Source organism: Haliotis rufescens, unplaced genomic scaffold (assembly GCF_023055435.1).
Source record: "Haliotis rufescens isolate VD_foot unplaced genomic scaffold, xgHalRufe1.0.p SCAF_3, whole genome shotgun sequence".
NCBI lineage: Eukaryota > Metazoa > Mollusca > Gastropoda > Lepetellida > Haliotidae > Haliotis > Haliotis rufescens.
In genome coordinates this window covers 57,411,136-57,428,256 of record NW_025964001.1, presented here as the reverse complement: position 1 = coordinate 57,428,256, position 17,121 = coordinate 57,411,136, and the positions used below count along the sequence as shown (strand labels likewise).

Here is a 17,121-nt window from a genome sequence, read left to right as displayed (position 1 = left end):
AATTTTGGGTTTAACTTGTAATGTAAAGTCTTTCATGCTGTGGACCCGTGAAGAGTCCGGGGTAGAATATATCTTCTGCAACCCAAGCTTGCCGTAAAAGGTGACTATGCTTGTCGTAAAAGGCGACTAACGGGATCGGGTGGTCAGGCTCGCTGACTTGGTTGATGCATGTCATCGATCCCAATTGTGTGGATCGATGCTCATGATATCAATTACTGGCTTGTCTGGTCCAGACTCGATTATTTACAGACCGCCGTCATATAGCTGGAATATTGCTGAGTGCGGTGTTAAAGAACAAACCAACCAACCAACAATCTTGCATGCTGTGGGTGTAGATTGTTATTAGCGAGTGGAGACTGTGGTGGCAAAATAACAAGGATTTTGTTTATTCTCTCCGGAGTGTTTTAGTGTATGATAAACAACGACCAAGAGTTGTTTATTTCTTATATGAGATATTAGCATAATGTACAGCCTCTTTTAGGGTGATGATACAGAAATGTTTAAGCTTTAAAAATATGTACCCATATTTTTATAATGATGACTTCCTCAATATATCGGACCTTGTCAATGTTGGACAAGTCCATTTTATGCACAGGCTGGTACTTCCTATATATTCTCACAATCCTTACATCAATTTCTTTTCTCTCAATATCGATTGTCATATCTCTCCCGCTTTTGGATGCGATCATTCGGCAATCGCTTTTATCTGCATTGCCCAGCTAATGGGAACAGCTCACTAGACACTCCCCTCTCAAAAATAACATTGTCCACTACACGACGTCATGAAGTTGCGAGTGCATGTTCGAATCTCCAGAAATGACGTCATGGTAGAACAATGCATTATCGTGAAATAAACCACACTTTCTTTGTCATTGGTCTTCACAGTCATGATTGAGTTTACCGTGGCCTACAGTGTTTTGCTCACTGTTGGATGGACTCATCCATTTGCAGCAATACGTTGTATTGAACACCTAGATCTAAGTAGGTAGTCTGATTTAGGATCTAGTATACTTCTTAATACAGGGGGGGCATGAGTGGCCCAGTCATCTAAGATGTCACAGAGTTGCGTCCCTTGGGCATGCCAGAAACCTATGGTTGTGGTTCGTATCCCGGTTTGCCCCGATTATGTTTCTAGGTTTGTCAGCACCATACCCGTGCTCGTGGGTTTCACCGAAGTGGTTAACGTCGACCTGCATCACTTCGGGCTTTCCTCCCACATTAAGCTGACACGCCGTGATATAACTGGAATACTTTTAAAAGCAGCATTTAATACAACTCACTCACTCACTTTTAATACAGAAAAGTACCTAGAGTACATTCTGTAGTACCTATATAACAATGCCGCCTAGGCCTTTCAAATATTATTAGCCATGGCTGGGATTATTTCTACTTCTGCTAAAATGTCCTACCATCTCTGTATGAGCAGCCAGCACATGGTTGAATTCCTCGGTTGACCAGTTCCTCTTGGCCATCGACTCCTCCACATCCATAGACCGTGACTGGTCTACCATAGTACAAAACTGGTCGTAGTCCTGGAACCAACCAATCAACTTCATGTCATAACATTTGTTTGTTTGTTTGTTGTTTAACGCCGCACTCAGCAATATTCAAGCTATATGATGGCGGTCTGTAAAATAATCGAGTCTGGACCAGACAATCCAGTGATTGACATCATGAGCATCGATCCACACAATTGGGATCATGACATGTATCAACCAAGTCAGCGAGCCTGACCACCCGATCCCATTAGTCGCCTTTTACGACAAGCATAGTCGCCTTTTACGGCAAGTATGGGTTGCTGAAGACCTATTCTATCCCGGAATCTTCACGGGTCTCATGTCATAACAAGATATGCAGTGTAAATAATAAAGTCTGGACCAGACAAAAGTGTGATTGATATTATGAGCAGAGTCCAGCGTCATAGGGAATGATGATACACAATGTACTTAGTCACCGAAACTGACCATCCAATCCATTTTTGGTGCCTCTTATGGCGAGCATAGTTTGTTGGGAAGTTATTCTAAAAAAAGATTTCAGGACTCTCTTGTCAAAGAATTTAAATTACAATTTAAATTTACAATCTGAGGACATTCAGTATACCACCTCACAAAAAGCGATTTCAGGACTACCATTTTGTCAAAGCATTGGAAGGTAAGGTGATGTGAGGTCAATTCGGTTTTAATGTCACGTCCAAGATTATAGCACTTATATAGTCACATGCATGCACGTGTGTGTGTGTGCGTGTGTGTGTGTGTGGCTGCTTGTACTAGTCTGGACTGATGTCGATTTATAGTGCTAGCCCACTGGGATACTATGCCGCAGTTGATCATGAATACCCCACTCAGACACAGTATACTGATTCCGAGCCGACCAGTCCTTATTTCATCCCCTTAATGCCAAGCGCCAGACAGGGTAACAACAAGTACCATCTTTTAACGTCTTTGGGTATGACGAGGCCGGTGATCGAACCCCGGACCTCCGGCTCGTTGGACGGATACTCTACCACTAGACCACAGAGGCGGTTAAGTGTAAGAAGACGTTTCAACAATTGCTTTGTGTCATAAGGTCAAGGCTGTTACCGTGGAGAACTGCTTGATCAGCTCCAGCTCCATGTGGACGTAGGATGAGATCTCGGCCAGCATCTTCTGGTACTGAGGGTCATCCCGAAGCAGGAGGTCAATGTCAGGCCAAGGCATCTGCAGCTCTCTTCTCTCTTCCTCCTCTTCCTCATCAAACTTGAGGCGGAGGTCATGCTTAGGAGGGGAGTAGAACACAGCTAGTTTGGGTTCTCGTAACATTGGAACTACTTTTGCTGTGGAGAAAATACAGAGTTGTCATATATGAGCATGTAAAGGCAACACTTTTGAAGTTTTAAGATTTTAATATTTAATAAAATTAAAGGGTAGGAGAAAAACAGAATTTGTTTGTATGTTGCTTAACATCATGCTCAGCAATATTCCAACTATATAACCTCAACCTGTAAATAAAGACCAGTTTCATATTGATATGAGCCACATCCCACACCGTCAGGGCCAGATGACACCCAATTGACCAAGTCGGACGATCTGATCCGATTTAGTCATCTTTAACAACACACATTGGTTGTTGGGAATTTATTCCAACCCAGAATCCTCAAGAAGAGAGCGTTATGAGGCACATCCCACACCATCAGGGTCTATTGACACCCAGATGACCATGCCACCGAGTCTGACCATCTGATCCGATTTAGTCATCTTTTACAACATGCATGTAATCTATCGGACCGTCATTCAGGCGATGTTTCTGACAGATCACGATCTGAAAACTACTGTCATGAAAGTGCATCCCATGGATAAGCCGACCCCTTTCTACAGAATCTTTTTCTGGTCCTCAGAATTCGGCTTATCTGCGGACAAATACTGTAGGTTGTCCTCAAGAGGAGAAATTAATTTTCTAATCCAGTGTATCGTATATTATATAATGTAAAAGAATGTGTTTTATAAATGATGTTTCGTTAACAAATTAGTTTTCGTAAGTTGAAATAAACGCAAATGTTCATAGTTGTAAACTTGTGTGTCTGAATATATTTTATTTCATTCGGCATCACATTGTGTGCCATGGGTGTTTAGTTTCCATCAAAAGTACTGTTAGTGAAGGAATCGATTTGTTAAATTTAAACCTACCAACAGTGTTTTCAAAGCCAGTTATGAGTTCAAAGACACTGGTCTTAAAGTCCATCTCGGTAGGCGACAGGCTGACGTAGGACGAAGACAGGTCTTGTCGGGGAGAGGAGTCTCTGAAATATCACACATGTAACAACCATACTGTATTCGACGTAATAATCACCCCACTCTAATAAGCGCCCACGGCTATATTTGCTAATATATTGGCTAGTGAACAATCCCAATGAGCACCCCTTCCGATTGATCAATGTACACAAGTCTCATTTATTTGGGTATAATACGCACTCGTGTGTTATATGCATCCTTAATTATGAACAATTAAATTCTGAAAAATATATCTGTCGTGTATAATACGACTTTTCTTTTGTATCATTTCAGGTTGTCACCATAAACCACGAAATTTATGATCTTTCAACTCTGTTTTTTCTCACCAAAATTATATTCTAATAAGAGCCCCCTATTTCTAATTTTAAGAGTGCCCTGGGCTCTTATTATGTCAAAAACGGTATTCACATAAGGCCAGGAACAATTATTAAGAAATGTCACTGGAAGTGCAGACATGCACACTTACAAACAGGAGTGAAACATCCTACTCCAAGCTCTATACTGACTTCATATAATAAGTAGAAATAACTATAAACATGTTTAAAATTGTTTACTGTTTGTTTGTCGTGAGTGAGTGAGTGAGTTAATACATATTTTGTGCCTATTGCACCTTTTTTATTATGTAAATAAATGTTCAAAATCTTCAATAAATCTTGTAAAATAGTCTCTATTCATTATGTATTGTAGGCCACAGGCCCATTATATATTACAGAGTATACAGTGAGAGAGAAACATTATAATACAAAATTTACACAAGACGTAGTTTCATTGCTTTGTAAATGAATACGGATAGATTTTGAATGATTATTACATTATTTGATGCCATTAGAATATTAAACGTATGTATGGAGGGGTACAGGTAAAACATTTTGGGTATATATTTTCGTCTTAAATGTACATATCGATCACAAATTATTATGAAATGAAATTCATCGTCAATTTGATTTTGATTGCAAGCCAGGCACAACCTTTCAGATTTTTACTCTTTTTTTATACCTCCCAGTCTCAATTCGGAGCTGGTGGGAACAGCATCTAAATTGCGCTAGGGCACGCCTATATTTAAAAATTGATAATTCTTTTAAATATGTTTCTAAGCCAATATTTGTTTTGAATAAACTGTAAAGAGTTGATTTTGAGCTTGATGAAAGAGCTGCGTGCCAATTTTGTTCATAAGATAATTTTAGACGGAGTATAAATTCTGACATAAAGCTTATAAATCTTAGAGTAGCTAATATTTCCCTGCACTCACTCTACTGCCTCTGTGTAGGCAAATCTGTTCCTTGTGGGGTCCTCCTCCTCCTCATCCGAGTAGCGCTGGTCCTCTTCGTCAGACCCACTCAAGTAGTCACTCTCACTCTCTGTACACAACAGAACAACATACATGTATGTACATGAGTTTGGTTTAGCTCATCTTGGAACAGTACTCATCACTATCATGATATCAGGGTGAATCTGGGATTCAAACCCACGATTAGAGGATCCTGGAAAGGCTAAGTGATGCAACTCTGCACAACAAACTTTTGCAACTTACACCAGTGGGCCACCAATGCCCCTAAAGCTCAGCTTATGGACAGGGATGCTGACAAAACACACAAAAATGAAGACAACAATACGAAATAAGTGACATTGTTCATCCCATTAATGCAACACAAGCCCCTCCCATTCTATTATCAGCCAATCAGGAAAGAGTAGTCGCTAGTGGACCTGGCCTACTTTTTCCCCCTGCAGTTTAAGGAAAAGTAAACATACAGAAAAGTTGCTCAGTTAGCCAATCAGATGGCACGGAATCAGTTGCTTTTCATGATATCTTAAAAACATAAATAGTATCGAGCAATTACAACAGAAACTCCAAGGAAACTGTGAATAACTAAGAACATCTGATACAATGTATGCTATGATAAGAATTGTTATCAGATAAAGTTTCAGATCTTAATATTTTCAAAATGTCAAACAGTTGGTGAATGAGTGAGTGAGTGAGTATGTTTTCACGCCGCTTTTAGCAATATTCCAGCAATATCACGGCGGGGGACACCAGAAATGGGCTTCACACATTGTACCCATGTCGGGAATCGAACCCGGGTCTTCGGCGTGACGAGCGAACGCTTTAACCACTAGGCTACCCGACCGCCCCCAAATAGTTGGTGAGGTGAAATTGGGTTTAACGTAGCGTCCAAGATTATTGCACTTACTGTATTCGACGTAATAAGCGCCCAGGGCGCTCTCAAAATTAGAAATAGGGGGCTCTTATTAGAATATTATTTTGGTGGAAAAAAACAGAGTTGAAAGATAAATTTCGTGGATTATGCTGACAGCCTGAACTGTTTATATACAACAGATATATTTTTCCAGAATTTAATTGCCCATAATTAAGGGTGCATATAACACACGAGTGCGTATTATACACGAATAAATAAGTCTTGTGTACATTGATCAATCGGAAGGGATGCTAATTGGGATTGTTCACTAGCCAATATATTAACAAATATTGCCATGGGCGCTTATTAGAGTGGGGCGTTTATTATGTCGAATACGGTAGTTTATTAGTTACACAAACGCATACGACAACTTTCTTATTCAGCCACTTACCAGAGATAGGTTCCTCGTCGGGAAACTTGACAATCTTCTTTTTGACTGCCCTCTCGTCTTTGTTGAAAGAGCTGGTTCTCCGGCCTTGTGGGCTACGGTTGTGATGCCGGGGAGAGCTCTGTCTCCGTGTCGACTGCCCAGTGGAGGGTTTGGGGACGTTCAGGACGAGGGAGACATGGAACACAGGGGAGACAATCTCTTCCACTATCTCCTTGTGCCTCAGTTCCTCCAGAACCTGACAGACATAGATGCCACACGATGACAGGAATTGACATCTAGCTTGCCAGAGTTTTAGTCTATACAAGCTTATATTTCCATAATTTCCTAAGAGTCATTAGCAATCAAAATATCATTTTAAATGAATTAGGGTTTAATGCTGAATTTCAGTTAAATATTGTCAGTTTACGTCATTGAATATCCAGTGTACTATATCTCCATTCTGTCATTGTTCCATGATCATAAATACCCTCGATCCATTTGTTAACATGACATCATTTGAATCCTGTTCGATTGAAACAAAGCTAAAAATAGCCATCCAATCAAATTACAAGCTTCGATATCATCAATACTCAGGTCACCGTAAAACTAAATGTTTTATCATGTTTTGTGACTACCTCCTACAAGGCTGCCATTTTAAATGTAGATCTGTGCCAAACTCTCATTTAGAAGAATCACACTGACTGGTAGTTGATTTGAGGCTCATGAATGAGAGAAACTGTGTGCTAAGTTAGTGACTGAACTGGTAATATCACTTCCGAACAAACCTGTGGTAGCAAATGGGTCCAGGACTAAACTGATTTCAAACAGAATGCATATTCTATGAAGTAGCAGTAGAGTGAGTGAGTGAGTATGGTTGTACACCGCTTTTAGCAATACTCCAGCAATATCACAGCAGGGACACCAGAAATGGGCTTCACACATTATACCCATGTCGGGAATAGAACCCTGGGTCTGCGACATGACGAGCGAACGCTTTAACCACGAGGCTACCCGACCACCCCAAGTAGCAGTAGAACTGACAGCAACAATGTGACAAGCAACATAACATGATAAACCGTTTCCTCCTCAGCATCTGAAACTTGTCCGATTGGATTGGTATTGATAAGCGAGATGGTGATGTTGACTCCAAAACTAAGCCTTAGCTGTAAACATGGTAAATTGGTCCAGAGTATTCACCATGAGGATGCTTGAAGATGGTCAGTTTAACAAGGAGAAAAGTCCAAAGTGATGCAATGTAAACTCTTCAGTGAAATCCAATGCTGACAGATCTATGATCATACTTGGGTCTAATCTGGGATTCAAACTCATGATAAACAGAGCAGGACCACTGAACCACCCATGCATCTCAAAACATGGAAATATTACAGTATACATACCGTATTTGACGTAATAAGAGCCCCGCTCTAATAAGTGCCCACGGCCATATTTGCTAATATATTGGCTAGTGAACAATCCCAATTAGCACCCCTTCCGATTGGTCAATGTACAAAAGACTTATTTATTCGTGTATAATGCGCACTCGTGTGTTATATGCACCCTTAATTATGGGCATTTAAATTCTGGAAAAATATACCTGTCGTATATAAACATTTCAGGCTGTCAGCATAAACCACGAAATTTATCTTTCAACTCCGTTTTTTTCTACAAAATAATATTCTAATAAGAGCCCCCTATTTTTAATTTCGAGAGCGCCCTGGGCGCTTATTACGTCGAATACGGTACTAAATATTTACAGAATATTTTATCTTCAACTAAGAACCACTGAATTTTGCCTCTGTGATATTTACTAACCAACCAACTCTGACATCCACCAGACATTACAAACAACTGATAGTATTTGACCAACTTTCCTCAAATACCCACACTTTCAAAATGAGAGGTCCTGGAGTCCTTGATGTATGATTCTTTAGTATTTGAATCTGTATGATTCTATAGTGTTAGAATCTGTATGATTCGAAAGTGTTGGAATCTGTATGATTCTATAGCATTGGAATCTGTATGATTCTACAGTATTGGAATCCGTATGATTCTTTAGTATTGGAATCCGCATGATTCTATAGTATTGGAATCTGTATGATTCTATAGTATTGGAATCTGTATGATTCTATAGCATTGGAATCTGTATGATTCTATAGTATTGGAATCTGTATGATTCTATAGTATTGGAATTTGTATGATTCTACAGTATTGGAATCAGTATGATTCTATAGTATTGGAATCCACAGACCCTCTATATCTTTAACTGTCAACATAACAAACTCATTGACTTTCATTTTAAATTTTGGTCATTGCATACAAACATGGCCAGTATTAAAGTAAAAAATGAATGCCCATAACATGACAATAGTCCATTAAGCTTCAACATACAGTACAAATTAAATGATATTACCACGATTACCAAAAGACAACTGGAAGCTATAAAACTACTGATCACATAGAATAGAGCGTGAATGTGCACAAGCAGTTGAAATTGTGAAACATATACTTGGTGAAAGTATGAAACTCATCAACCATTTGTGAAAAGAGCATTTTAATTTATCATGGTGTTTGACATCAATCTACAATGCTATAAGAATGTGCCATCGTTTACACATGACAAAAGCAATGTTCTCTGTGATAAATGAACTGTGTCCCTGCATTTGCAATTTGTATGTGATACATACAGTCTGGAAGGTAATTTAAGGTACCGACGTTTACTACAATATCTGAAAAACTATCAGACCTACTCCAGTCAAAGTTGGTATGAGATTATTAAACAGTCATACATAACTGGATACAATCGGTGCATGAATAAAAAATCTGTCTATTTAGCTATCACTATATTTCATCAACAACCAGACCTGTTCGTCACAGGTGGAACGAGCATTCATTGAAACAGCCATCTGCATAATGCTACCCCTGCATCCCAGGGCCATATGACACAGTTGAACCAATCTACTCAACTCGAAAGGGTGCTCGGGAATCATGCACGTTGAGACGCCCAACGCTAACACCGTATTTGTGCGTGCATGATTCCCGTGCACCCTCTCGAGTTGAGTAGATTGGTTCAACTGCGTCATATGGCCCTGTGACGCAGGGGTAGCATTATGCAGATGGCTGTTTCAATTAATGCTCGTTCCACCCGTGACGAACAGGTCTGGTTGTTGATGAAATATAGTGATAGCTAAATAGACAGATTTTTTATTCATGCACCGATTGTCTTTAAATGTAATATCCAGTTATGTATGACTGTTTAATAATCTCATACCAACTTTGACTGGAGTAGGTTTCTGATAGTTTTTCAGATATTGTAGTAAACGTCGGTACCTTAAATTACCTTCCAGACTATACACCTAGACAAGTGGTAATGCTGTGAAAAGTTTGTCAACATGCCTGTTTACCAAGTTTTACAAACACACCAAATCTGTACACAAAAAAAGAAAGTGATGAAACTTGTAGACAATTTCCATTGTTGATTTTCAGACTGGATAATTTAATATTATCAATATCAAATCAAAAGCAATAAAAATATTTATACATCTAAACATTCCAAATGTTCATAAACAGCCTAAATCCATGAATATAACTAGGGAGTCAGACAGTCCGGCTGTCATAACATGAGTAGCTAGTTTCCAACTTAGTGGTATTCATCAGACTCTGTTTCAGGATTGGCATCCCTTATATAATGCTAGGTACCTGAAGGCCATAAGTAGTGAGGGAGTGAGTAGGGTTTAACACCGCTTTTAACAGTATTCCAGTTATATCGTGGCGTGTCAGCTTAATTGTGGGAGGAAAGCCCGAAGTGATGCAGGTCTCAGACGTTTACCACTTCAGTGAAACCCACGAGCACAGGTATGGTGCTGACAAACCTAGAAACATAATCGGGGCGAACCGGGATTCGAACCAGCAATCATAGGTTTCTGGCGTGCCCAAGGGACGCAACTCTGTACAGCGAATTGCGGCGACTTAGACGACTGGGCCACCCGTGCCCCCAGAAGGTCATACTAACTGATTGTCAGAGCCTTTGGCTTGAAAACTGGAGAATCCAGTTCCATCTATATATAGAGCATGAGATGGCATTACCAGAGGTACCTGATGGGGATGGGGGTGCAACAGAGGGTCGCTGTCCCAGACGAAGTGGCTGTAACGTGGCTGTGACAAATCTATGACAAATCCTGTTGTTCCCCTACAGTCTACTGCTCACTAAATACACGAATACGAATTCCAAATTTAATGTCTTTTAACTTATTTACCCATAATGTTGGCACCAATTATATCTCAAAACAATATAGTTAATATTTCATTCATTCTTTCATTGTAGATTTGTCCTAGAGCAGATATGGCTGAAATAATGCCGATGCGACATTATAAATTTTAACTCCTTGAGCAGATATCTCTTTCTGGCTTGAAAATGACATTCAAAAGTATGTATGTGATTGTTGCACTCAGCAATATTCCAGCAATATGATAACTGAGTCGGGACCAGATAATCCAGTGATCAATATTGTGAGCCCAAATCACCACCATTGTGGTACAATGACACGCAATTCACCATGTCACCAGCTTGACTGCCCAATCCATCTGGTGGCCTCTTACAACGAGCATAGGTTGCTGGGGAACCATTCTAAATTGGAATTACCATGGGGTACATTGAATCGTGAAAAGCTAGGTTCAAATTCTGACCTGGTCAATGTCAGGTGGTCCTTGTCTCTCCTCTGGTTGGTCAAAGTCATACTGTGGGATGACATAGCCATTTTTGGTCACTTCCACTGGACGGGCTGATGTCTTTGGAGTAAGGATGGACTCAGATGACATTCGTCTGTTGGTCAGATGGTATTTATCAAAATATGAAGCTACATATGATAGGATAAAGATTCTTTTCAATTTTCTAAACAAAAAACACCAAACAAAAGCTCATTTCACACTGAAAACATCAAGTTTTTAGACGCTGTAGATGTGTCATATAGACCCCACCCAGAGACCTGTCACCAATACAGACCAAACCCACAGGCCTGTCACCAATACAGACCCTACCTCATAGACCTGTAACCAATACAGACCCCACCTCACAGACCTGTCACCAATACAGACCCAACCCACAGACCTGTCACCAATACAGACCCATTCCACAGACCTGTCACCAATACAGACCCAACCCACAGACCTGTCACCAATACAGGCCCACCCAACAGGTCTGTCACCAATACAGACCCCACCCCACAGGCCTGTCACCAATACAGACCCCACCCCACAGACTTGTCACGAATACAGACCCAACCTCATAGACCTGTCACCAATACAGACCCCACCCCACAGGCCTGTAACCAATAAAGACCCCACCTCACAGACCTGTCACCAATACAGACCCAACCCATAGACCTGTCACCAATACAGACCCCACCCCACTGACCTGTCACCAATAAAGACCCAACCCAAAAGACCTGCTACCAATATAGACCCCACACACAGACCTGTCACCACTACAGACCCAACCCACAGACCTGTCACCAATATAGACCCCATACACAGACCTGTCACCAATACAGACCCAACCCACAGACCTGGCACCAATACAGACCCAACCCACAGACCTGTCACCAATACAGACCCAACCCACAGACCTCGCACCAATACAGACCCAACCCACAGACCTGTCACCAATACAGACCCAACCCACAGACCTGTCACCAATACAGGCCCACCCAACAGGTCTGTCACCAATACAGACCCCACCCCACAGGCCTGTCACCAATACAGACCCCACCCCACAGACTTGTCACGAATACAGACCCAACCTCATAGACCTGTCACCAATACAGACCCCACCCCACAGGCCTGTAACCAATAAAGACCCCACCTCACAGACCTGTCACCAATACAGACCCCACCCCACTGACCTGTCACCAATAAAGACCCAACCCAAAAGACCTGCTACCAATATAGACCCCACGAACAGACCTGTCACCACTACAGACCCAACCCACAGACCTGTCACCAATATAGACCCCATACACAGACCTGTCACCAATACAGACCCAACCCACAGACCTGGCACCAATACAGACCCAACCCACAGACCTGTCACCAATACAGACTCACTCCACAGACCTGTTACCAATACAGACCCACCCCCACAGACCTGTCACCAATACAGACCCAACCCACAGACCTGTCACCAATACAGACCCCACCCCACAGACTTGTCATGAATACAGACCCAACCTCACAGACCTGTCACCAATACAGACCCCACCCAACAGGCCTGTAACCAATAAAGACCCCACCTCACAGACCTGTCACCAATACAGACCCAACCCACAGACCTGTCACCAATACAGACCCAACCAACAGACCTGTCACCAATACAGACCCAACCCCACAGACCTGTCACCAATACAGACCCAACCCACAGACCTGTCACCAATACAGGCCCACCCAACAGGTCTGTCACCAATACAGACCCCACCCCACAGGCCTGTCACCAATACAGACCCCACCCCACAGACTTGTCACGAATACAGACCCAACCTCATAGACCTGTCACCAATACAGACCCCACCCCACAGGCCTGTAACCAATAAAGACCCCACCTCACAGACCTGTCACCAATACAGACCCCACCCCACTGACCTGTCACCAATAAAGACCCAACCCAAAAGACCTGCTACCAATATAGACCCCACGAACAGACCTGTCACCACTACAGACCCAACCCACAGACCTGTCACCAATATAGACCCCATACACAGACCTGTCACCAATACAGACCCAACCCACAGACCTGGCACCAATACAGACCCAACCCACAGACCTGTCACCAATACAGACTCACTCCACAGACCTGTTACCAATACAGACCCACCCCCACAGACCTGTCACCAATACAGACCCAACCCACAGACCTGTCACCAATACAGACCCCACCCCACAGACTTGTCATGAATACAGACCCAACCTCACAGACCTGTCACCAATACAGACCCCACCCAACAGGCCTGTAACCAATAAAGACCCCACCTCACAGACCTGTCACCAATACAGACCCAACCCACAGACCTGTCACCAATACAGACCCAACCAACAGACCTGTCACCAATACAGACCCAACCCCACAGACCTGTCACCAATACAGACCCAACCCACAGACCTGTCACCAATACAGACTCACTCCACAGACCTGTCACCAATACAGACCCACCAACAGACCTGTCACCAATACAGACCCAACCCACAGACTTGTCACCAATACAGACCCATCAACAGACCTGTCACCATTACAGACCCAACCCACAGACCTGTCACCAATACAGACCCACCAACAGACCTGTCACCAATACAGACCCAACCCACAGACCTGTCACCAGTACAGACCAAACTGCCAAGAACTATGAAGCCCATCTTACCTCCGTGATGTTGGGTAGCTGGGCCGATAGCTCATGTCTGTCCTGACAGACTCGGAGTCACTCTGGGAGTCCTAAAACACACCCAGAACCAATCTCATTAAAATCAGATCTTAGTTCTCTCTAAACAAAGATCTGAGGACATCCCATTACGGCTCACGTCAGACCGGCCTTGCACGAACTTTGACCGACCAATGCAATGACCAATCAGAAGGCAGCTTTCTTGTGCTTTACAGCACAAATTTCAAATTGGCAACTACGCTTCGAAACAAATTCTCGATTACCAGTTTGAAACCTGAACAAAAAAAACATTCTGGAATGGGTTATAGATGGTCTAGATTGTAAGGATTCAGTCGTTAAACCAGTGATTATCGTTCGGAATACATGTGAACGTTTTCGAGATTGCATTATTAGAAATCACATTCCGACTGTCACTTTCATAATCTGGTAAGCGATGCACTGATTGGTCGAATGAAAGGTCGTTCTGACGTGACCCTTAATGGGATGTCTTCAGATCTTTGTTTAGCGGTAGTCTGAGTCTGGACCAGACAATACAGTGATTGATATCATGAAGATCAATTCATGTAATTAGGATACGATGACATGTATCAACCAAGTCAGCGAGCCTGACCACCCGATGCCATTAGTCGCCTCTTACGACAAGCATAGTCGCCTTTTACGGCAAGCATGGGTTGCTGAAGACCTTTTCTAACCTGGATCTTCACGGGTCAGGTCAGAATATGTGTGTGTAATCAGTATGAGGAATAATATTATGAAGAATAATATGAACAGTGTGGAGCTGTAGTACAAGCATTTGTGCAACAAAATAGTTATAAGGCTTAAAAAAAATAATAGAATTGGTTCTCAGGCAATGACTTTTTAAAATATAGTGCCGGCAGGCAGTGTATTTGTCTTTTCTGCCTGTTGAAACTGGTATGCAAAATAAACAGTTGAGTACCATCAACCTGGGAAAGGGCCTCCCTACATAAACAAGCATACAAACTCCTATTGCTGCCATGACCATAACACGAGATACGCAGTAAAGCAGTGCCATGTAAACGGAAGTAACTGCGTGCTATATTGCATCCAATATTTTTGACTTTTTAAAAACATTTTGAAAGTGGAAATTAAAACCAAACATGCGGCAGACTTTATGATGATGCGGGCAGTGCCTGAGAACCAAGACTATTATTTTTTTTTTAGCCTAATATCTCAATAAATACAATTGTTAGTACATAATACATGAATAGGGAAAGTAACATGACCACTCTCGATACACTGGGAAGGCATATACATAGGCACATGGGACGCTAAGTAGAGAAGGATTTGTACCTTGAAGCAGAAGGCTAATGTTACAAAACACATGGAGCATATGACATAGGTCATCCCATCTTCCAGAGTTAACTGACTATAAAAGTCCTGTTTCCATCTTCAAACAAAATGGCGGTGCCCAGTCAAGATGATCTCATCAATAAACAAGATCATCTTCCAGAGTTAACTGACTATAAAAGTTCTGTTTCCATCTTCAAACAAAATGGCAGTGCCAAGTCAAGATAATCTCATCGATAAACAAGATCCATATTGCAATAAAATGGGAGTTGATGAAACATGAAAAGATTTCATCCTATTGGACTATGCACAGACTATAATGCACAGATAAAACGGGTTTTACCTCGCGAAGTGCATCATATCTCTTGAGCACCTTGAGCACAGCAGTTACCATGTTGTTTACAAACCGAATGTCAATTCCTTCACGCGATTCCTATTAGACTATGCATAGACTATAATGCACAGATAAAACGGGTTTTACCTTGCGAAGTGCATCATATCTCTTGAGCACCTTGATTAAAAAAATTAAAATATCTGTCTTCGCCCAATTGACAGTACACATACACTGTAAATTCTTCAAATCGAACGAATTCGGGACTTCAGTTGCCATGTTGTTTTATGAACCGGATGTCGATTTCGTTACGGGATTTTTATTGGACTATGCATAGGCTCGTTAGGCCAGCCAAAATATGACTTAGACGTTCCAGCCTAGTTAGGCAAGGGTGGAAACTGGACTTTTATACCAGTTAATTCCCTAGCCTCAGGAAGATGAGGCCATCTTCCATCATACAGTCTCCATTATGTTATGATAATACCCTGGACCCATTTGCAACCATAGCATTGTAAAGAGCCTGATACAACACTACAATTCACCATCCAATAAAATTACTCTCATAAGTGAGCAAAATTCTGTGCAAATTTGTGATCAGCAAGATCAGGTGATGTCTCTTCTAGAGTAGAGATATGGCGTATATTGGTCGAGGGTTTATCATCATAGAATGGAGATATAAAACACTGGATTACAGGAGGCATCAAGAACATGAAAACATATGTAACAGTAGACATGACAAAAAATAGAATCTTCGAATGACCTTGATACAAGGGACATAATTCATACCATACAGATATAAAAATGACAAACACAGTGTTCCCACTGGCTTTTGAAACTGCCAGTTCTTAGAAACTAAGAAATACCAGCCTCCCCTAATTTCTTTCAGTCCCAACTTTCAACAAATTAAAAAAACGCATGAAAATTATCTAATTTTAATTTTTATCAGCATCATGTTCAATGCAATGACGCTATCTCTGAAACAACTTAGTTAGATCTACATGTCATTCACACAAAGTTCAGTAACAATTTTCCCTTCATTTTGTTTTGAATATTTTGACGAAGTCGCCACAAATATATATTTAACCATGAAGCATGTGAATAGACAAGGGGGAACCCAGATGACAAGCTTTTTTCGTTCGAAAACTATACTTATATGAATATCGCCGATGTTTTGTTCAACAACAAAGATTTATAAGGTACTTTATTTGCCAGTCCACAGGGACTGGCAGTCACATGAATTACCGGTCCACGCCTAATTTTACAAGTAAAAAAATGGTAATTACCGGTAAACGGGAACATTGAAACATGGTCTGTGCTACAGAATTACACATGTCAGTATTTTAAAACCACAGACAACACAGACATAAACATGATGAACATACTCTTTGCTACAGAGTTACATGTGTCAGTATTAAATAACCACAGACAATACAGGTATAAACCTGATAAACAGTACGTGTAACATCATGTACATTATAAATACAGTAGAACACAGATATAACGCACAGGGACATAGCGAACAAACGGATACGACGAACTGTTAAAAAATCCCCCATTTATCTCCTATATAATATCATATAAAATTTATGTATATAATGAACTCTGTACAGCGAACTAGCGGATAAAGCAAACTGATATCTGATCACCAACAAGCCCATCTACCAATAATTAGTGATGTGTATAGCGAACTGAGAAATCTCACTCAGTGTCAAGTGTCACTGACAATTGG

General features: G+C 41.4%; 1 protein-coding gene across 2 annotated transcripts in view; it reads right to left on the bottom strand.

Annotated features, from left to right (window-relative positions):
- LOC124115408 (dynein axonemal heavy chain 6-like) overlaps positions 1-17,121 on the bottom strand; it is a 135,847-nt gene that overhangs the window by 93,349 nt on the left and 25,377 nt on the right. For both annotated transcript variants that reach the window (XM_048403119.1, XM_048403120.1), the window contains 7 exons: positions 13,736-13,806; positions 11,016-11,151; positions 6,354-6,588; positions 5,017-5,125; positions 3,663-3,775; positions 2,580-2,812; positions 1,410-1,532 (listed from right to left, as the gene is read on the bottom strand). In XM_048403119.1, coding sequence (XP_048259076.1) covers positions 1,410-1,532; positions 2,580-2,812; positions 3,663-3,775; positions 5,017-5,125; positions 6,354-6,588; positions 11,016-11,151; positions 13,736-13,806 — 1,020 coding nt within the window. The remainder of the gene's footprint in view (positions 1-1,409; positions 1,533-2,579; positions 2,813-3,662; positions 3,776-5,016; positions 5,126-6,353; positions 6,589-11,015; positions 11,152-13,735; positions 13,807-17,121) is intronic.